Source organism: Bombus huntii, chromosome 5, assembly GCF_024542735.1.
Source record: "Bombus huntii isolate Logan2020A chromosome 5, iyBomHunt1.1, whole genome shotgun sequence".
Taxonomy (NCBI): domain Eukaryota; kingdom Metazoa; phylum Arthropoda; class Insecta; order Hymenoptera; family Apidae; genus Bombus; species Bombus huntii.
Window position 1 is genome coordinate 6,777,780 of NC_066242.1, and position 21,976 is coordinate 6,799,755.

Genomic DNA, 21,976 nt, shown 5'->3' on the forward strand with positions numbered 1-21,976 from the left:
GACCGACATGCTTTATGAAGAGTGTGGTTCTCGTTAAAAAAGAGATAGAGATATATTACGTGGTCTCTTTTTCTCTTTTTAATAGATATTCGTTTTAATACATAGAAAAAGAAAGAGAGACCTTGTTATTTATCTCTATTTCTTTTTCCACAAGGGCCATTTTCTCAACACGGCATTTGCGGTCTATACTTCTCAAGTCTATGGTTTATTGCATGTATGTATGTACGTAAGTTGTATGTTGCTCCTGAAGCGCTTCAGCTTCGATGAAATAGAAGGATCAGGGGTCGCAGGGCAAAGGGAGGGAGAGGCTGCAATGTACGGATCAAGGTTACACTCGAGTCCGTGTTAATCTACGTCATCCTTTGCCAAGTTTATGGTGCGTGCGCATACGCGCGTGTACTCGATTTCCATTTGCGATATATGTGTTTACGTAAGCATTTATCGGCAACCAGCAAATCATTCATTAGATCTAATCCGCGAAACAACGTAACCTGTTGTGCATCCACTTTCGCAAATTTTCTTCTAATTGGCTGAAAAAAATGACGAAATCATAGGAAAGATTTCATGTACACACACATTCGTTGATTGCATCATCACGAATATGTATTGGCTCTTGTTACATGTATGATTATTTACTTAACATATGTATCGCAACTATCGCGAATTTGAAAGGAATGACATTTTCTTCTAATATATCTGCTAGTTTCATTTAGAGATTAGGCGATACAATGTTTCTTCAAGTATCAATGCCAATGAAAGATTGTTTATTTGGATGTGTAGATGAAAATGATGATGTCGGTTGTGATATAACGTTCGGTAAAAATAGCTTGTAATTTTTGTTATGAAAGGTGGGTTAGTCGGTAATAAATAGACTAACCTCGCTTTTTATGAAATCAATATTTATCGATCGAAAAATCATTCATCAATTTTGGCTATATTTTATATTTTTGATCTATTGTTGCATAATTCAGTTTTCACTATTTGAAGCTTTTTATGTACAAATTTACTGAATAATATCATTAATAAAATTTTTGTTAAATGAAATAACACCAAATGTAATAAATTTGTGATAATAATTTTCAATTGATGTCAATTTAATATTCGATTCACGTATTCCATGTATGAGTAAAAGTAAAAAATATATGTATGTATTTTTATATTGTTTAATGCGCTTTTCTTTTTTTTACAGTGTTCTAGAATTAAGTAGATGGCGCCATCTTAACTTTATATTTAGGAATCAGCTGATCGAGTGAAATATTGATGCTTATGTACTCTCAGTTGACTACCATTTCATTTGACTGTTTTCAACGAAAAGCTGTCATTCATTGGATCATAAACAGAAAAACAAACGAGGTTTAAACGAACCCGATCTATCGTAATAACTATGTTCGGTCGTGTGTTTATGTCAAATTTTCGTAATATTTCGGTAGGTACAAACACACTTCTCATATAAGTGTACGTTTACTATCGAGCAAATTGTTCTATAATTGAAAAAACTTTATGATAGCTACCATCCCCTCTTAACATGCCAAAATCAGCTCGTTAAATACTTATTATTCACGTTTGAAGAAATTCCTAATATCCATATTTTCATATTTCCTTTCTCTTCAAAAGAGAGAAATAAAAAACTCTTGAAGAATGCGTAAGATGAATAAAATGAAAGTTTTACAGCTTCTATCGAGGGTATGGAATGGACCCAACAGGGCATTGGCTGGTAGAAATGCTGAACAAAAAATGATATCAATTCTAAGAAACAAATTTCCTCAAGCTAAACTTATAGAAGTTAATGATGTCTCAGGTAAAATGATTGTGAAAAAAAAGTAAATTATGGTATATTTTTATTGCGACAATGTAATGGAATATGTAATAGAACGCTGATGCTTGTTGAAAAAAGTTATCTTGATCATTATTAAGGAATAAAGACTTAAGAATGATTTGTCTAATATAGAAACATGAAAGAAACGTTAATTTCATTCATTTAAGATTCTATATTATTTATTTTTAATTTAATATTTTTGATTTAAAAATATCTTGCTTTTAAAAATTTTAAAGATATTCTTTTTATCTTTAAAATTTTTTTAAAGCTTGAAGGAATGTATACATTTTATTATTGTAGGAGGATGTGGTGCAATGTTTGAAATAAATGTTATTGCACCAGAATTCAAAGGATTGAACACTATTAAGCAGCATCGATTAATTAATGATGTAAGAAACATTATTGAAAAGATATTGTTGCACCATTGACTTTTTTTTATTGTAATTATTTCCACAGGCCCTTAAAGAAGAGATTAAGGATATGCATGGAGTAAGAATATATACAAGCGTTCCTGAAGCCTAGATTATTTGTAATTTTTTACGAAACTATTTCTTATATCATGTAAATGTATGACTGAACTGTATAAAGTTTTGTAAATTTTGCATATAAATATTCATATATACATCTAGCAATATTTATTTGTATTCACATATATATAAAATTCAATGTTTATTTAAAGGATTTTAATAATATGAATCATCTATATGCATAATAGAAATGTGTACAATAAATGACTAACATAATTAAATAGATTTTATTTTTCTATATATTATTTTACCCATTCATTCAATTTTATAAAATTTGATATTTTGTTCCCATCATGTTATCTTAAATAAACATTTTCTTATAAAATATAAAATATTAAAAATAACATATTATATTATTACAATTATAAAATAACACACTTTATTATTTTTAAATATATTAGACTGTCAATTGGCTTTAAATAAGAAAGAATGTCTAAAGTACTATAATTTATCATCTAACAAGTTTTCAAATTTAGTAGTAAGTTTAGTCAAAGTTAACACGGCGACATCACGCGGATTCAATCGGCAATTCCAAGTCGGAAGGTTTAAAGTTCACCAATAGATCATAACTGAAACAAAGTATGTACTTGTAAAATATTTCTTAAAACAACAATGTTATTAAAGTAACGAACATAATTTTATTTTCTAACGAACTTTGATCTAATTATCTAGTCATAGATATTGCTGATAAATTTTCTGTTTACTCGAAGAAATGCATTATCCCAGATAAAACTTGGATAGTTTATTAGTCAGGAATAACCATTCAGATTGCAAACATCATCATGAATTGTTTAATAGGGGATACGGAACGACTTATTACCAATGATATGTTATTATGTACTGCACCAAGTCCTTCGTCTATTCCTAATGCTGAAAATGCTCGATCAGGTATTACGTTTATTATTTTACTTTATAATACAGTTTCTAATTTTTCTTCAAACATAAATAAGACACATCTGTCATTGATTTTTTCTAATAATTCTAATTTATCTACTATTTATATGTCAAAATAATGTACGATAGTAAATTTTGCTTATATATTTAAGCATTTAAGGAAATGAAATGTATTGCATATTTTTTATTAATTGTTTGTAATATTTGCAGGAACCAGCATATTAAGTACAATTTTTCTAATTGTGAATGCCACTTTAGGAGCAGGTCTTTTAAATTTCCCACAAGCCTTTGATAGAGCTGGAGGATTGGTCAGTTCTATTAACGTGCAACTTGTTGCGCTCATCTTTATTACCGCTACACTTGTCATTTTAGCCAATTGCAGTGACATTACAAATACCTGCACTATGCAAGATATGTTTGCTAATTTTTATGGACAAAGATCATTGTTTCTATGTGCACTTTGTATTGTGATATATAGTTTTGGATGTTGCTTAACATTTTTAATAATTATTGGTGACCAGTTTGATAGAATTCTGGCAACATACTATGGACTTGATTATTGTTATACATGGTAAATGAAAGTATATATTGGAATATTTTTGTATTAATATTACTGTTTTTTATTAACTAATTTAATATTTTAGGTATATGTCCAGAACATTTGTCACAACTGTGACGTGTAGTTTATTTATACTGCCTTTATGCTTTTTTAAAGGATTGGATGTTCTAAGCTATGCTAGTTCTATTGGTTGCATAACTATTTTATATGTAATAGCATTAATAGTCTATAAATATTTTACAAATACTGTGTATCCCATTAATTCTATGAAAATATGGCCAGACAACGAATATGAGGCACTTCAAATAATTCCAGTAATTTGTTTCGCATACCAGGTATCCTATTTTTAAGAATGTTGTGGTTTTAACTCGTTGCTTCACTCTTACAAATGATTTTTATATTTGCAGAGTCATATGACAGCAATACCAATGTATGCTTGTATGAAAGAACGCAATCTTAAAAAATTTACATTATGTGCTATAGTAAGCATGATTATTTGTTTTACTGCTTACACAGTGGTTGGTATTTTTGGATATGCGACATTTGGAGCTGGAAAAGTGCCCAGTGATATTCTTCAAGGCTATGCAGACAAAAGTATAATTCTCACTTTAGGGATTATATTCATAGCAATCAAAAATTTTACTACATATCCAATTGTTTTGTATTGTGGTCGTGATGCGCTTCTAAGTCTTTTAGGAATGGACAGTAACTCTATTAAATTTAGAGTTTTTATTACATTGATCTGGTATATACTGTCTTTAGTAATTGCGGTATTAGTACCAGATATTTCACCAGTTATTAATTTTCTGGGTGCGTTGTCAGCAGCTTTTATGTTTATCTTCCCAGGCATTTGCCTATTTCAGAGTACACTTTTGAAAGATTCGGAACTACATTTAAATAAAGATCGACTGTTAATATTTTTTGCAATTTTCATTACTGCGCTTGGTGCGTTTATATCTGGTGTTATACTTACAGAAGCAACAGAAGATTTGAATATAAAACCTAACAAAAGTTCATTAGTAACTGGATTTAGACAGTTGAAAGAAAATCTATGTACTTAGTATATCTTATATGATTTGAGGTTGTAAAATATTTTACACAAGAAAAATTTGTGTAAACTACTAATAAGCAAAAGAAAAAATGTCATAAATGCTCGTATAATAATTTTATCATAATGTCCTGTGATTTATAACTGTTATAATTTAGCTAAATATTTTAATATTCTCTGATAGATTGTATTAATTATAATAGGAAACAGGAAAGACTGATACATACGCAAATATAATGGTATGTTTGTTATATTATGGCAGAAAATCTATATAAAGACTAAAATTTATAATTTTTTTATTTTTGTACTGCATTCATAAATCTTTAAGACAGAGTGATAGAAAATAATATTAAATAAATAAAATTTTATATAACATTTTCTACAATTTGTTTACTTTTCTCCAGAATCTATCATAGCTTTTACAAGAAATTTATTTTTATAATTACTTTCACGATTATGTTATACTGTCAACACGTTGTCATGGATTATTTCGAGGACGTAATTTCATTACTAAAATCGTGTAACACGTTGCTAGAAAGGTCTATGACTTTCTCGATCGTAACTTTACAAAAAAAGCATGATCTACTGTTTAAGAGATGTCGGTCGATACAAATACGACATGTTTGGTGATTACAAGGTTTAAAAGTTACTGCTATAGGTTGTGCATAGCATATTGTGCAAATATCACCATTATCGCTTGAAATTTTTGAGTTTGGTAAAATAGCACGACATTCGTCTAAATATTCTATCATACCTTTCACTTTTTCAATTTCTTCTTCCGTTACGTCATTTTTATCTATAAAAATTTAATTTAGAAAGTTATGCGATAATTTTTTATATATCATACTATATATTTATTTATACTTACAATTTGAAAAAGAAAATCTTTTTATATTTCTTCCTTGCTTATCTTCAACTTTTAAATCTCCTAGCAAGAAATAAAGAGTGCTCATTTGAAAACTCGGCTCTATCAATAGGGTTTGAGTAATCCTTGGTACTTCTGCTATGGGTTTTGCTAATAAAATTCATATTTTTCTTACGCTGAATTCTGTCTATATACCTTCTTTACTTGTAATTAAAAATTATACTTACATTTAGAGTTGATCATATCATCATTCAGTAATGCCAACAAAATACCTGTAACTGCTGCTAATATTGGGTAGTGGTCCACCGACTCTAAATCTGGGATTTCCAATAACACAACATGTTGGAAGCAACTAGTTTGTGAGCTAATTCTATTTAAAATTTGACAAAGTAACTAAAAATAATAATGTAATGATAATTATATGTTAAGTAAAGTATAAAGACATTAATAACATAGAAACATGTACTTGGCACAATCTAAACAACAGATTTTCACTGAAAGACTGTGGTGAATTATTGAAGATATCCGGAATCACAGTGATGATCATTTCCAAAACTCTCAATAGCGAAATCGTTAAGTCGAAACATGTGGCGCAAATTTTTAGCTGTCTAGATTCAATGAAGACTCTTTCGGGCCTGGATGAAACATTGTGAATCTCTTGAACCATTCCAATAAACTCGGAGAAAGTCCAATTCAGCAAATTTAGTAAAGAATTTAACAACGCTGTCGTGTCTTGAAGATTTTTCAATAACATATCCCTTACGTGGCCTTGGTACACAATGGACGGACATGGCTCTAAAGAACGGAGACTAGTAAGCTCGTTGATTGTCCAATTTTTAAGGCATTTACTGAAAACAAAAATTACGTACTTCTAGGTTGAGAAATTGATTCTTGTTGATAAGATTTTGGTCCAACTCTTTTCAAAAGATGTGGGCTTCTTTCATATCGAAAGGCAAAGCCATTACCTTGCCAAAATCTGACTAAAATCCAATTTGACTCGGCCCATGCCCTGTTTTCGTATGATTTCAATAAGCTCGTGACAAGTTTTATTCGACTCTCTTCTGGTACACTTTCCATAGCTTCTAATGTAAGTGGATTGAACACGAATCCAGCTAGCGTCAAAAGTAACGTACTCTTAGAATCTACGTTTACTATACGAGAGTCCATAAAATGATCACAAAGAAATTTAGCTGTGTTCAAAAACATTTGTTGGTAATCTGGAATTTGTTCAATACGTGCTGTTGGATGCATATGATTTCGTAAACCAACACACAAGTCGGCTAATGCTTCTACGTAAAAGTCCGGGACAAAACTAAACATGTTTCCTTCTAAGCTGGCGTTTGTCAAAGTCAACGTGATCACTTTTAGAAGCCATGCTAGTTGTGATTGTTTCTCCTTTGAATAAACAGCAGCACGAATCCACGCCATATGTCTTCCCTGTTCTATTAACTTAGCATTGAAAACGTTAATGGATCTGAGTAATTCTTGTTCGATTGACACAGATTCAAGCTTCTCTTTCTGTTTAACTTCTTCTAGTCGTATTTTTATATTTTGATTGGCAGAAATATATTCTAACATGCTATTCCTAAGAAGAGCCGCTTTTGCCAATGGCTTCTTTGCTACTAGATGGTAAAATAAAATAATACTATCGAGTAATTCAAGCAAAGATGTAGTTGGATCTGCAGTGTTCATGGGTAATGATGTTGTATCAAGGATTATTGATCTTCCTTGATCTAGTGAATTCATGTTGTTCACTCGAACAAGTGCCATCCTATATGAATGAGATGTTTCTTGAGTTTGATCCATTGTAACAATTGTTTGGTGTTCAGATCCTAACAGTTGTATTAGTTCACTTCTGTGCATCTTGTTCAAATGAGACACTAATCCACCCAGTCTTTCGATTCTGGAGTAGTCGATCGATCCATCGTAAAATACCCTGTTCATTCCAATTTATAAAAAAAAAGATGTTATTAATATTGAAAGTATATTGAATAAAATTTTACCTGGAAGGCACATAAACAGGTGATGTTCCAACTTCGGCATCCCATAAAATTTTGAATGCAATCAGAAGTCGATAAATACAACAAAGAGTAATCGGTGCCGGATTCTGAAGTTATTGATTATTATCTGTAGAAATACTGACCAAAGACATAATGCTAAACAAAATAGTTTAATTATCGAAAGTTTAATAGTTCGTTACTTACACTACTTGCTATAGGAACAAAACGCTTAAATTTTCTTAAAAATATAGTTCTTGAAGTTGGTCTTTTTTCATTACCATCAGAATTGTCAAGAAGAATTATTAAAAATTGTACTTGTAATGTTTCTAGTTCTGTAAAATACAAATTATAAATAAAAAATATTAAAAATTATACAACAAAAACGCTTAAAATTGACTGTACCAGAGATTGTAGTTTTAATTTGTTGACAAGCTTCTAAGTAACTTTCTTTATTAGCTTCAACTGTTAAATCTACAGGATCTGTTTCCCACCATACATTACTAACTATGTCAATCAGTCCTTTTTTATCTGGTGGTTTAACATTCAAGAAATTTGGAAGCCTTACTTGATCAAAGAGTAAATGTTGCAATAAATATTGACGCGTTGATACATGTTGACAAAGTTTCATTAGAAGAAGCAAGTTCTTACACTGATCAGAATATTCAACTAAATAAGATACATGTCTGAATGCAGACATTAAAAAAACGACAATAGTTTCTAAACATATCCTGAGTTCATGCTCTTCAAGAAATGTCCATAATAAATCTAAACATGTTGACAATAAAGAAGTTTCTGGTTCCGAAAGATGTTTTATAAAAGGAACCACAATATATTCCGTAACATATGGCATTGAAACTAAAGGTCCTATATGTTTTAAAACGCAATTTGAAAGACACATTAAATAGGTCTGTACATTCATATCTTCATTATGTAACTTTTCTTTGTGTATAATCTCTTTGCTTATATCACTCTCTTTGTTCATATTTTGTCTTGTATCTATCTGTTCTGTTATTTTTAAAAACCATTTGAATAAAAGTACAGCTTGATGTATTTCTTGTTTTGGAATTGCTTGTAATGGCTCATATCCTTCTAAAGGATAGTGCATTGGTGTGGATCCAAAATTGGCTGTTAAACCTTCTTTTAGTGCAAGACTTACTGTTGGAAAATATGCAAAACCAGCACCCATTGATATATTTTCAAAAGCTCGTCCAAGATATCTACCATTTCTATAAAAATCAACATTTCCATTATCTAAGTCTAATGCACATCCAATAATGTCTCCTGTATGCCATGGTTCTCCATATGTAAACGTAGCTGCATTCCATTTTCTAACACGGTTTCCATCATAAGCATATGAATTAATGGTATCTCCTAATAAAGATACATTCTATAAGATAGAGTTAAATTCTTAAATTATATTATCAGAAATATCAACATACCAACACCAGATTCTTGAGTGAATGTACAATTAATTGTACTCCAACCAATTTGCATGAGACCTTTGGTTCCAAGTTGAACTTCGTACATCCATTTTCCTTGATATACCGCTGTATTTGCTCTCATTGTGCTGAAATTACTTCTGCCATTAAGAGTGAGCTTATCAGGAGAAATTGAGAATAATCCTAGACGTGATGTTATGTCAAATCTGACAACATTTGGTCCAATTCTGCCAATTCTTTTGTCTTCTACATTTTTCTCTGGAGCATCTTTTAAAAGAGCACTTTCAATGTACCTATTTGTTAAATCTAAGCTATGAGCTACCCTAAAATGTTAATACATATATTTCAAAAACTATTAACTATGATAAATTAATACATAAATAAATCGATCGAGTAGTAAAAATACCTTGATGATTTTTCACTTTCATTGCCAGATTTTCTATCAGTAGATTCTAAGAGTATATCTGACCCAAAAATGTCTCTCACTATTTCATCAATTTCCATGTTTGAAAATATTTATTGTGTATCGGCATTGAAACCATTAAACTGGAATAAGTTCAAGTATGAAATACAAAGATCAACATTGTATTTTCAATAACTTTTGTTGTAATTATCAAAAACTAACCACATTTTTTTTACCGAAGGGAAAACCGAGAGGGACACATAATATCAAAAACGAAACAATTGAATCTGATAAAAGTATGAGGACGTGAACGTTAATACTCGATACTGATTTGTTGAGAAATTTTTTCAAGCTTTTCGTTAATAAACACGCATACACATGGAATACAATGTCATCTTTACCTTTTCGCAAAGAACATGTATGTAGTTATTTACAAAAACTGACATCAGCTGATTTATCAGCCGTCCTTATGTATTTAATTATGTATTCTTATTGACCATTAGTCACTCACTCATCAGATGTAAATACTGCATTTCTCCATTTAAATTTCGCGCGCTCTATAAACATCGATGCACAGGAAACAGTAGTTTTGATACGTTTTTTTACATTTAACAAAAAAAATCTTATGTAAATGTTCATTTAAGTTATTGCATTCAACGTGCAGGATACTTGTAAAAGGTCTGCCAAAAATAAATGATTTATTACCTGTTTTTTCACATTTTTCATTAGTTTTATACTTTTATTTCAAGTTAGCTTTCAATGATCACCTAATGGTTCTTGATTGCACTGGAGCAAGTAACTGGAAAAATTATAATTTTTAACACGACCAAAAATATTTTTTATCAGGAAAAATAATTCGAATAATATTAAAAAATTATAGACATGTTAAATTTCTTCCAAAGCGATGCATAAAGTTTCTTTAAAATTGCAGTCATAATTCAAAGTTATCATTAAACTAAAATTCAGGGACTCTTTCCTAATAATAAAAACAAAAGAACAAGCACTAAGAAATTTACTCACCGCAATACCTATAAAAGTTACACAAATTTAGATTTGGGAATATGATTAGGTTTTGTTGCAGAAATGGTCACAATGCAGCCTGCAAGTTTTTTTTATTGAAGTTAATATCAGTAACCGTAACGGAAAAATAGTCAAATTAGGCTCCTGTATCTGTACGATGGGGCAAATTGACATAAATACGTAACAACATTAAATTACACGTTAAATTACACTGAATTCTCATGGGGCTAACAATTCAACATGAGAGTAGTTATACAAAAGAAAACGATTGTAAAAGCGCAACTCTCACTATGTATGAACTATGTATATAAAAACGAACGCACCGTTAAGAAAACTAAAGTTTTAGCTTTGTGTTCGTTCAACAAATATTATGATACAATCAGAAAAATGGGGAAAGGGGGGATGCAATAATCCATTGGCTTTGGTATTTTTCTTATTGCGGTGGGTATAATGTGATAATATTTCGTACTAATATTTGATCAGTAACTATAAAGAGTATTATGTTAATCAATCTTAATTGAATTTGCATCACTCGTTACTTTATGGATCACGATTGTTTATAACGCGTCCCATTAGTTTTCCACTCAAAGTATAATTCGTAGAATGCTTGCACAGAGTATCAAGTATACTGTATGCATATTACTTCGATAAACGAGTACAATGATTTTTTTTCGATTTTTTTTCCTTTTTTTTTAAATTGGTTATAGGGAAGAAGGGCATGAATACATCGAGGTGTTACATCGCTTTCTTCTGATTTCGTTGAATTTTTTTTGTCATAGTAGAATTATTGGTACATATCTAGAACTGACGTCGAATTGTTTAAATACTCGTGCATTATTGTACACTTACTATTCTCGAATATATCAAACATCATTGTCGTTATAATTCTTATTAAAGACATGTTACTAATGTTTAATGATAATAATAATAATAATAGTAATAATAATAATAATATTAATAATGATATTAATAATAATAATAATAATAATAATAATAATAATAATAATAATAATAATAATAATAATAATAATAATAATAGCTCGGGATTTAAATCCCGAAATCATCTCACTCATTCTTAAGAAACTAATTCCTAAAAAAGATTCTAGTTCTTTTTTTCTTGTTTTGTTTAAAACTCATACTTACTCGCGTGCGTTTTTAAAGGAACATCAAATACGTTTGTTGCAAACATTATACTGATAACACGTTGAGAAGAAATATTCTTTGCAATAAATTACAAATCGTCCAACGTACAAAATCATCTGGCTTTTTTCTCTCTCGCTCTCTCGTTCGCGCTTTCTCGCTCTCATTCTCTCGCTCTATCGACGAAAAACTACTTAATCTCGAAATTATATTCTTTTTTTTGTTTTTTCTTTTTCGATGTATTTTTCTCGCTCACACATTTCTCGCATCGTTTTTCAATCATCGCTCGATGACTAGAAACATCGTTTCGCGGGTCATTTGGTAAAAAAATTATGCGAAAATGGAAAATAGTCGTAGAAAAAATAAACTCGGCCCGAGGACAGCATCAGACCTTTTATACGCAACGTTCACTGGCTGAAACTAAACTCACGTGACCCGTTCCATATCAAGGAACGATGCTGTCCGGCTTTCCTTTCTTTTTTTGGGTACTGTAACTAACACACTTCGTGTCCTTGCGATTTGGGCGGAGTAACTGGTCAATGGAAAGTCAGTGGCAAATCTACGCGTCTGGAAATCTTACTCAAACACGCATGGGTTGCTGAAAATAAATATTTCCTCGCTGCTAAAAACTTCTCTGTAATACCCTGGGTTAGCAATTAATTGGTTTGTTCGGCGCTCTGCGCTTGCTTCTCGATTTTCCTCGCGAGCTCAGGACTCATGTGCGGATGTGGGAATGGTAACACCGGTTTTCTGAGAATCGTTGGCTTCACTTTTATCTGCGGCTTGAACGAGGACACCTGGCTGCCGCCTGTTAGGTGCATATCTGCAAATTTCGCCACTATCTTCGGCGTCGAACGTGGTGGAAGAGGTGATCTCAAAGGCATCGAATCCGAGATCTGATTGGAACTTGTCGACCTAACAATTTCCTCAGACTCTTGTTCGGGATCGTGTTCGGTCTCCATACGTTTTAACTTTGACGCGTCAGGATTCGACTTGGTATTTTTCTTTAGAGTGCATTGGTTCTGTTTAGCGAATCGTTCTGCAGCTGTGCTCATGTCAGGGGACTCAGGACCGCCCGTTGGCGATGTGGCCGCTTCAGCACGAGATGGCTGAGTTGGCGTCTCTTCGTCAGAGCTGCTTAGACTGCTCGACGAAGCAGACTTTTTACTCGCATCCTGTGCCGATAAAGGCAGATCCATTACCAAATCCGGTGTATGTTTCTGACGCATTTCACGGAATTCTTGGGAGGCACGGAAAATTTTATGATTAGGAGGCGCAGGCGGGTTCAATTGCGTTTGCGACGTCGCTCGTCTTTGCCAAAGTTCTCGATTCGCAGAAAACGTCGGCTGTTCCTGAGGTTCTTCATCTTGAGAGATAGTATTGCTTGTTTGAAGAGAATTCGCAGTCTGCTGCACAGTATCACCCATGCTTTGGGATTTCCAGTGTTGTTTTCTACTTGTTCCACGCTTTGATCCGCCGTCTAGGCTCATCAAGGAAATACGTTCTGCTTCTTCGCTAGTATCTTCGTTGCGTTGTTGTAACGACTCGCTGAAATCTGATATCTTCTCGTTCTCACCATTATTACTAATAATAACTGACGTTGTGTCTGCACGATGATCAGAAACGAAGATATGCTTCTCTTTTTCTGGTGTCGATACCTTTGCTACTCGAGATGCACATTCCTGAAAATAGTTGAACAATGTGAAACTATTGTAGATTGTAATATAGACGTTTAAAGAAGCATTTATGGTGAAATGTTTTGTTACGTAGTGAATGGGAAACTAGTGACGCTCTCCAAATTACCAACCACATTTGTTGCAATGAAATGTAAATTATTTTCTGTGTTGTTATTGCGTATGTAGTGCCCTGGAATTTTGTTACAAATTGTTATTTTTACAATTTATGTTTATTATATTATAAATAGCTATGGTAAGAACCTACTACTTTTTAATTGAACAAAATCTGTTTAAAAAGAATCATTGAACTAAATCCCAAATAGATAATAAGTATAACACAGAAAATTTTTCATTCTCTAAAATAAATGATATATATTATAAAAAGAAGAGGAAAGATAAAATTATAATACAGTAAATAATAATGAGAGATATATTCTAATTTAGATGATTATTTTTTAGCGGATTTTATAAAATAATCTTGAAAACGGTTCAATTTAATTTTAGTGACTTCCACAATTTTTTAATGTAGATAATACCTACATGTTTATTTTATATTTGTACAGAAATATAAGTCAATTAAAAGTTGAAGTCAAATTTTTGAATCTTCTAATTTAGAATATCTCATAAATTGATCAGGAGTAATTTGCAGGTTTTAGACGCGTGTGTACAAGAATATGAAGGTATAATATTTATATAAATGATTAAAGTGGATATCTGCATGCATTAATACGGGAAGAAGGAAATGAATAAACACAAGTGCATAAGAACAATATTCATACCAAGGTAGAATTAAAAACTGCTCGTAAAACTGGCAATGAGTAGGATGAATACAAGCAGGCAAACATGTAAACGTGACAACAGCCTTGCACTGATACCTATCTGTCTAGAGATGCCAACGACGAAGTTAATTATTAACTGATCTGGGTGGGTGAGACACTTATTTACTCACCTCAAGCCAAAAGAATATCCGCTGGAGAAGTAGGCTCTGCGAGTAGCATTCCATTTTGGTTTCATCTATAGACTGAAATTGTTTTACAGAATGCTAGGATTCACAAACCAACTGAACTGTTAAACAGAGGCACTCCTTCAACGAAACGAAAAACACAAATGACAGAACCACACGACACTTGGCAGCAGTTTTATCGAACAGTTTTTAGTCCGTTTCGCCCACTACCTATGTATGTGAAACTTTTCTTGTCAACTAAAAGCTGACTAAACGTATATCTGGAAAAACCATCCCAACTATTAACATCGAAAGTCGTAATCAGTACAAAAAATGAAAAAAAAAGTACATGACGCAAGACAACAAAAAGGATACAGGCGACACAAGACAAAGAGACCAAGGCACATGCAGCAACAAACATGTATATATTTCTATTTTATTTACAAATATATCATACAAATGATTACAGCTAATTGAAATAGTACTATTTCGAAGTAAATTAAACTTAACAATAGCCTTAGGTTCATGTCTCCTATCTTATGAACTTACTATAGTGTGAGAGAAAATCTTCGAATCTTAAAAGATCACAGATTATGAACCCAATGAAATCTATCATAAAAAATCCAGCGACCCTTCTAAAGTATAAAAGAAAACAATAACGTTACTGGTTCTTATAAAATTTCTATTATATTTCCACAAAATTTCCGAATTAATGTGGTTATTTATAATCTTATATCCATTTGAACAAACAAGAGATTTTGTAACAGATTTATGGTCCCACGACATAAAGCGATGCTGCTTTTCTATTAGATGTGTGTGGTGTACAGGCAACAAGTCTGCGTCTTTAAAATGTGCATTCCAATCTTTCGCTGCTACTGCACTTAAGAAAGACGAATTACAGCACAATAGCCATGCACTTGTGCTTAAAAGTTCAAAAATCTTCCGAGTGCGTCGCAGAAAATGTACAAGCAGACGAATGTATGAAAAGAAAAAAAAATCGAACAAGATATATTAATACTAAACGGTAGTTTCCAGTACCTCTCGACTGATGATTGGTTGTGCTGAGATGCAAGGGGCATTTGTCACGACTGCTGGAATAACACCACTGTTACTGCTATTGTCTGTTGTGATTATATTTGCGGTTGACTGCACGTCGGACGTAGTGCTAGAGGGCCAAGTAGTCGGATTTCCAGACGGTCCCATCAGCGGTGAATTGTTACTTGAAAGAACACTATCGGCAGAGCTTGAAGTCCTTCTTCGCATTGATTCTTCACTAGACGACTTCAGGAGTTCCTTTTCACGTTCTTCGTCCCTGAACAAAAGATACAAGTATTTTTATAAAATGAAGTTACGTAAGGAAATAGGCAAGCAGAGCTGCATGACAAGCATTCCTGGATCTATAAAGAAACTTTTTGAGTCTGGAAGAATTATGCAATGAATTATAATAAATTTCAACGTAGGTTTAACAAAACCTAAATCTTACAACAAGAATGTTAGAAAAATCCCTCCGCAATATGTATATTGCTGTCGTGGAGATTACCAACAGCTTAATGTTATAAAAATGATGTTAATTATCAAATGCATCATTGAGCATCTAAATAATATTATTTGTTTTGTAAAGCATATGTTATAATATATATGGATATTGCGTTAAAACAAGCGAAATTATTCCAATGGTGTATGGTCAATTTAACGAATACTAAATATGTTAATGAGCATTTAGTTTTACGTCTCTACCTACCGCTCAAGGAATTCGTAAACGTTTGTGAACCATTTACGTGGCCGGTGGATATAAGACTTTATACTGAATAATCATGCGAAAACGAAAAGGATTTGAAAGCAGTGGAATTAATCAAGTCTCCGTGCTTTCTTACTCCATATTTAATTCTTTCCATAAGAAGTCATATATCCCATTTTGAAAGAATAATATTTCCATAAACAATAATCATATGACAAATCAGATATTCACATGGAAAGAACTAAAAAGGAAAGAAGATACATTCATCAAAAGAAAATTATATTGAGGAAACATTTCTAACAGCGAAATCTATAAAGAAGCTTTTCCTTTTATCTTAAAAAGCAAGCATATGTCATCCAAATTTCGTTCCCTTTGGAATTGCTAAATTCAGCCACTAGGTTCAACAGAAGACATTCTCGAAGGAAGTAATTCACCACTGCGTGATTAAGTCGCACTTACTTTATCTTGATCATAATATATTTATCGGGAATAAGCCCCTCTCTACCGGCCAAGGCACCTCGCCACCAGTCATTACTGACTTGTGTGTATAGAGTCAAGGTATCTCCCTTTTTGAAGCTTAACTCTCTTTCGGACCTTGCATTGAAATCGAATTGCGCTGTGGCTTCGAGGTTTTCCGATTCTGGGAATACACAAAACGAACGTAGATCGCGCTGTTGGATTCCGAACAACTACACAACTATTACATATCTGGTTTCACTCACCATCCTCAGATGGATACACTTCGGAGTCCATGTCTTCCTGGACCTGGTCCGTCGGCGAATCTCCCACGTCTCTGCATTTATTTTTATAAAAAATCATAAATTGGTAAATTATGGATAAAATATTCTGTCAGTATAAGATAAGATTATTATATACTTACACGTCGTCAGGTTCTCTACTGATGTACTTTTCGTATTGAGTACCTCCAATATCTTCTGGAAATATTTCTTCACAGAACGTGATAATGTTCTTGATGAGTTCGTTCACTTGGTTCTGGTATTGTACTTGATCCTTGTCTTCTGGAACAGGTACCAAGGTGGGGCCGAAGCAAATTGCTAAGTTGTAGGGATCCATCATGTTTTCATCCGAAAATTCTGAAAGGCTGTTAGTAAATAAAGAAAAATTTTGAATAAAATTTAAAGGGATTTCTCAATAGTTATCTTTTTAATCTTCTTGAAGCAAACGCGTAAAAAATATTAGAGGCTATAAAAAGCAGTTTTTTTTCTTTAAATTCTAACATGAAAATTCTTGCTATAAATTTTACTTAACTGGTAATTGATATAATGTACTTACTGATTAAGAAAAGCGAACAAATATCGCATCACTATGACAACTGGTCTTGGAAGACTGGAAATCAGTTCCTTCATCTTGTTAACAAACTCTTGCTTCGATTCAAGTTGTGCTAATTCCATTAAATGTTCGAAGTAAATAATAGGAAACAGTGGTTCCCTTAGTTCCCTCAAATAGAGCTTCAACACACCGGCTACGCTGTTAATGTCGGACGCATCAGTGACGTCGGCCAATGGATCTTCTCCCCTTTCGAACCATTCCCGGAAATTGTTAATTTCTACCTGGGAGCCCGAGACTCGGAAAATACCTTGATGATGAAGACCATATAGATTGATCACTCTAATGCAACTTTTCATGATTAAAGGTATCTCTTGATTAGTGCTTTCCAAATATTCTTCCAATGAGCCACCGAATAACTTTGGTTGGCCGTTCATCTGCAATCTACCAATTCGTTTTCTTCGAGCTTGTTTTTGCTTCGTTGTTGATATCGATGGATTCGGGCTAGCAGTCGAGCCATCTAACAGGCTTTGTCGAATGTATTCTTGTTTTGCGTCTAACCTAGCTATTCTTGATGTTCCAAGAAGGTATTCCCTGAATTTCTGTAAAAATGTTTCAAACTAATATTACTAACAATAAGTTTGGTAATAGCTAGTTAAATAACAAAAAATTAATATTGTATATATACTCTATTTATTCTATTAATCCCTAATAGCCATTCTATAAAAAAGACCTTTATTACCCTAAGGATTTTCCTTATTCCCAAATTTATTATATTCATATATTATTATATTTAACCCCCCATTCCATTTAATTTTTCATTATCTGATTAAGTAATTATTTTAATCAGTCGAACTTACCGTGAGGTAGAATTCTTCAGTTTCCTGTCTATCTGCTCTGAGCTTAATTTGCACAGTTTCTGGTGGCCTGGAGGTGGGAACAGCATTCTCACCAAAGTATCTGGAACAGTCGTAATCTTTCGCGGTTAACATCTCCAATAGACTAGCTTCTGCTGTCTCCAAGGTTTTCCAAACTTCTTCAGATTCTGTTCTCAAAGATGTCAGTCTTTGTTGCAATTGGGACAATCTTTGTTCCATCTCAGCGTGTAACAATTTTTGCAGTTCCGGTTCTGGAGTCTATGAAAATAAATTGCAAAAGATAGATTAATAATTAAAATATGTTGAAAGTTGAAAGTATCATTTGCACACGTTTTCACTAGTTTTTATGTATATGAAATGTAGGATATATCTCCAAAACTTAATTTTTTACAAAACCTATTTTTTAAAAAATACAAAACGCACCTTTTTTAAAGTTATGTAGAATGTTTCAAAACATGAATATAAGAATAAATTTAGAATATAATAATAATTTTATTACTATAATTACATCAAGATTAATCAATTATAAACTTGTTCTCTCATGATCTAAATCGTTCGAACGTGATCAAATGATGATTAAAGAAAAGAAGAATTTTCATACTTCAAGTACCTCGTCCCCTCGTTGACCTTGGAATTCAAACTTCTTGGGTATCATGAAAGCAGAATGATGAGATTCTAAAAACCTCTGTTTATCCGCCCTCGAGTCTAGAGCACCAACACATGCTGCCAATTGTTCAGCACCGGATTGCAGCGAACGTTGCCTACCTTCCTCTGCGCTACAATGCATCAGCAACGCTCTTGCAATGCAATTGTGAAATCCGAAATCCATACACTGAAAAAATACCGAGAATATTCAGTCGTTAGGATATCTATATTTCTTATCCTATATTTGTATATTACAGTAAATAAAAGGACGAGAACATTTTCCATGCACATATATGAATTTCTTTTATTATAAAAATATAAAAAAAATAAATTATTATGAAATAAATAAATATTTCTAGAAAAATTTGCACAAAATTGGAATGGAACTTGAGAGACTGGAAGGACATTGACTAGATCTTTATTGGAACAAGTGAATGCAATTTTTTCAAGGAGATTTATTTATGTACATCTTACTCAACAATCATTTAACAAAGAAACAATTAGGAAAGGCGATTAGACCTTTCAGTTGACTAAACCGATTCACTGACCCATTATTGAGTCACGTGTACGGTATCGAGAAGCCCGTTTAATGCTCTCTTAAGTCATGTTCAAGTTACTGCAATTAGTTCATAGATTGCGTGTCAAATATGCATTCGAGCATTTTCCACATTAAAGCTTTGCACTGTTAAAACAATTAGCGCGGAACGCAGATGTACAGTAGCGTGATGCATGCAATAAGTTTCCTTTGAGTTGCTAAATATATTTTGTAATAATTGTTGCAACATTCTACGTTTTATGTTATTGGGTAAAAGTTTTAGATCACTGATCCATATAATTATATTGACTTTTGATATAATAACAATTTTTCTATTGGTTTGCATTTGAAAATTTTTGTAAATTGACCAGAAGCTATTTCCAAAACTAGTATATCATTAGAAGAGTAGATATAACAAATAAAGCAGCAAGCTCCAAATATTATCTTTGTCTTCTATTCATCAAAATATTATGATTTTTATAGAAGTTATAAGAATTTTGCTATTTTCTTTGATTATTAAAACTTACATCGATGAGATCTGATAGGTCGTCCACAAAGTACTTGTGTATTGTCGTATTGGATGCCTCCAGACACAAAATGTACTCGTTTCTTGCTTTCAACGCCTTTAGCTTCGCCTCTTGATACTTGACCTTCCTCTGAACAGAATGAAAAGTATACGTGATAAGTTCAATCAATTTTAATCAATACCGTCCTTTTATCCGTGGTATTCATTTCTGACAATCAAAATCCCCGAAACCTCCAACTTTTGCCGCACCTCTTCGATCCAACAAACTTAGGCAATCGCACAATCTACCCTGCACGAAGCTCCTCTCTAAAACTAGTAATGGTAAGGCGTGAAATTTTGACAGGGAGATGAATGAAACGGTGCTTTATTCATCAAGAGAATACATAGATAGCTGGTGGCCTCGGTTCACGTATCCTCCATGTAAGAAGAACGTGGCGGAAATTGATACTCGCGCGTCTTGAAGTACACTCGACCTCGCCAGGGTCAGAAAAGCAAATAGAAAGAAAGGTAGAAAGTAAGAAAAGAGAGGGAGAGAAAGGGACAGAAAACTGAAGAGAGAATAGAGAGGATCGAGAAACACGGGCGAGTAGCGAGAGCAGCCGGCGGCTTGGCCTTGATTTCACATCGCCAACCCACCTTGTTCACTTCCTTTTCCATGAGCTTGTATTTCTTGCTACGCGCGAGCTTCTCGGGCGGGGCATTCGCCACCTCGAGCTTGCTGCGTTGTTGTTCCGCCACACGAAGCTTCGTTTCCGCTTGCCGTGACCCCGTCTGGTATGTCTGATACGTTTTCATCGTGGTATGCAGCTCGTCCAACACTCGAAGGATCTCCTCGTGCGTCTCGTAGCCTATTTCACGGCACTGAAATCAATCGGATTGAACGACCGTCATTTTTAATGATTCCTCTGATTATGCATATCCGTTCGTTGATATAAGCATCCCCCAGACCAACGCCGAGTACATATATTCATGGCGGTAGTAAGATTTGTAGATGCGTATGTGTGATATTTTTCATATGAATATTTTACGTTGATTCTAGTTGTTGGATCTAGTTTCTTCGACGAATAGTAAATAATGTATTCCTGATAAAAAGGACATAAGTGGGCGCACGTATTGTTAGATACTTTTATCAGTCTGGAGGAGCTCCAAAGTGGGATGTCTCGGACTTCAAGTTGCAAATATTATTTATAAATTGATATCTAGAGCTTTCAGTTGGAATATTGTATTAAAATTACATTATAGTAACTATTCTCTATCGCTTTCTAATCTATAGTAAATACTGTATTGATAAAAGTTAATGTACAAAAGTTCTAAATACTTCAAACTGTATTTTTCCACGTTTCTCGACCGTATAATATTATTTATAACATTGCATAATTGCAGACAACAAATCGTAAATGTATTTTGTAGGATTCCAATGGTACTGGCTTATACTCACACGCTTGTATATCCGTTGAACATCTTCCATCACCTGATTGAGACGACCGACGAGATGTGTGCTGTACACTTCTGAAAGAGCCGCATGATCTCTGCTTAAGGACTTGGTCTCGTTGATAAGTTGTTGCCAGCAAGCATAACTCGAGAATAGGGGCCAATGTTCTCGCCTAGGAATTGTTTGCTGTTAGCTTGATCTGCTTACTTCCGACTATTACTACTTTATCACCAATCTACGCATCTATCCATGTACTTTAATAAACTATACTATTCAAAACAATTAAATGATCGTTCCCCGTGTTGTTACTTTGATCTGTGTACCCACTCGTTCTGTTCGTAGACTTTCTGATAACTCACAAAGTCAATTTTTATTATCAGACTGCAGATTTTTACGCATTTCTACGCAGTTTTATATATTTTATAATAAATTTTCTACTTCGAATATTTATATATTTTTGTGTATCATATGCATTGCATACATTTTTGCACCTTCAAATCTCCCATAAGTGTATAAAAATCCGCAATCTATTTATTACAAACTATCTGTCTATCAAACCTGTAGGACTTCTTTACTTCTGTTTGCGTGGTTCGTGAAATAAAATG

The 21,976-nt window shown here is 33.0% G+C and overlaps 3 protein-coding genes across 12 annotated transcripts in view; 1 reads left to right on the forward strand and 2 right to left on the reverse strand.

Annotated features, from left to right (window-relative positions):
- The first annotated feature begins 1,679 nt into the window (after positions 1–1,679).
- LOC126865398 (putative sodium-coupled neutral amino acid transporter 7) lies at positions 1,680–5,223 on the forward strand. Of its 2 annotated transcripts, XM_050617852.1 has the most exons (6): positions 1,680–1,798; positions 2,273–2,922; positions 3,016–3,231; positions 3,448–3,808; positions 3,882–4,131; positions 4,204–5,223. In XM_050617852.1, the coding sequence occupies exons 3-6, from the start codon at positions 3,126–3,128 to the stop codon at positions 4,855–4,857; spliced, it is 1,371 nt and encodes a 456-aa protein (XP_050473809.1). In that variant the 5' UTR covers positions 1,680–1,798; positions 2,273–2,922; positions 3,016–3,125; the 3' UTR covers positions 4,858–5,223. The 2 variants fall into 2 exon arrangements, with proteins under 2 accessions (XP_050473809.1, XP_050473808.1); XM_050617851.1 differs by having other exon boundaries at positions 2,273–3,231.
- On the reverse strand, positions 5,124–10,111 carry LOC126865389 (E3 ubiquitin-protein ligase RNF123-like). 2 transcript variants are annotated; one of them, XM_050617826.1, is made up of 11 exons: positions 9,953–10,111; positions 9,555–9,694; positions 9,149–9,471; positions 8,112–9,080; positions 7,914–8,041; positions 7,713–7,816; positions 6,579–7,645; positions 6,176–6,504; positions 5,937–6,102; positions 5,713–5,859; positions 5,124–5,640 (listed from the first exon to the last, which is right to left on the reverse strand). In XM_050617826.1, the coding sequence occupies exons 2-11, from the start codon at positions 9,650–9,652 to the stop codon at positions 5,330–5,332; spliced, it is 3,642 nt and encodes a 1,213-aa protein (XP_050473783.1). In that variant the 5' UTR covers positions 9,653–9,694; positions 9,953–10,111; the 3' UTR covers positions 5,124–5,329. The 2 variants fall into 2 exon arrangements, with proteins under 2 accessions (XP_050473783.1, XP_050473784.1); XM_050617827.1 differs by lacking the exon at positions 9,953–10,111 and adding an exon at positions 9,774–9,946.
- A 535-nt stretch (positions 10,112–10,646) lies between these two features.
- The window catches only part of LOC126865388 (SLIT-ROBO Rho GTPase-activating protein 1-like), a 43,857-nt gene continuing 32,527 nt past the window's right edge, over positions 10,647–21,976 (reverse strand). For 6 of the 8 annotated variants that reach the window (XM_050617817.1, XM_050617818.1, XM_050617821.1 and 3 more), the window contains 11 exons: positions 21,378–21,543; positions 20,576–20,800; positions 19,941–20,069; positions 18,835–19,065; positions 18,216–18,491; positions 17,362–17,957; positions 16,949–17,170; positions 16,791–16,861; positions 16,528–16,708; positions 15,369–15,642; positions 10,647–13,393 (listed from right to left, as the gene is read on the reverse strand). In XM_050617817.1, coding sequence (XP_050473774.1) covers positions 12,368–13,393; positions 15,369–15,642; positions 16,528–16,708; positions 16,791–16,861; positions 16,949–17,170; positions 17,362–17,957; positions 18,216–18,491; positions 18,835–19,065; positions 19,941–20,069; positions 20,576–20,800; positions 21,378–21,543 — 3,397 coding nt within the window. In that variant the 3' untranslated portion in view covers positions 10,647–12,367. The remainder of the gene's footprint in view (positions 13,394–15,368; positions 15,643–16,527; positions 16,709–16,790; positions 16,862–16,948; positions 17,171–17,361; positions 17,958–18,215; positions 18,492–18,834; positions 19,066–19,940; positions 20,070–20,575; positions 20,801–21,377; positions 21,544–21,976) is intronic. The other 2 variants (XM_050617819.1, XM_050617820.1) reach the window with 1 other exon arrangement.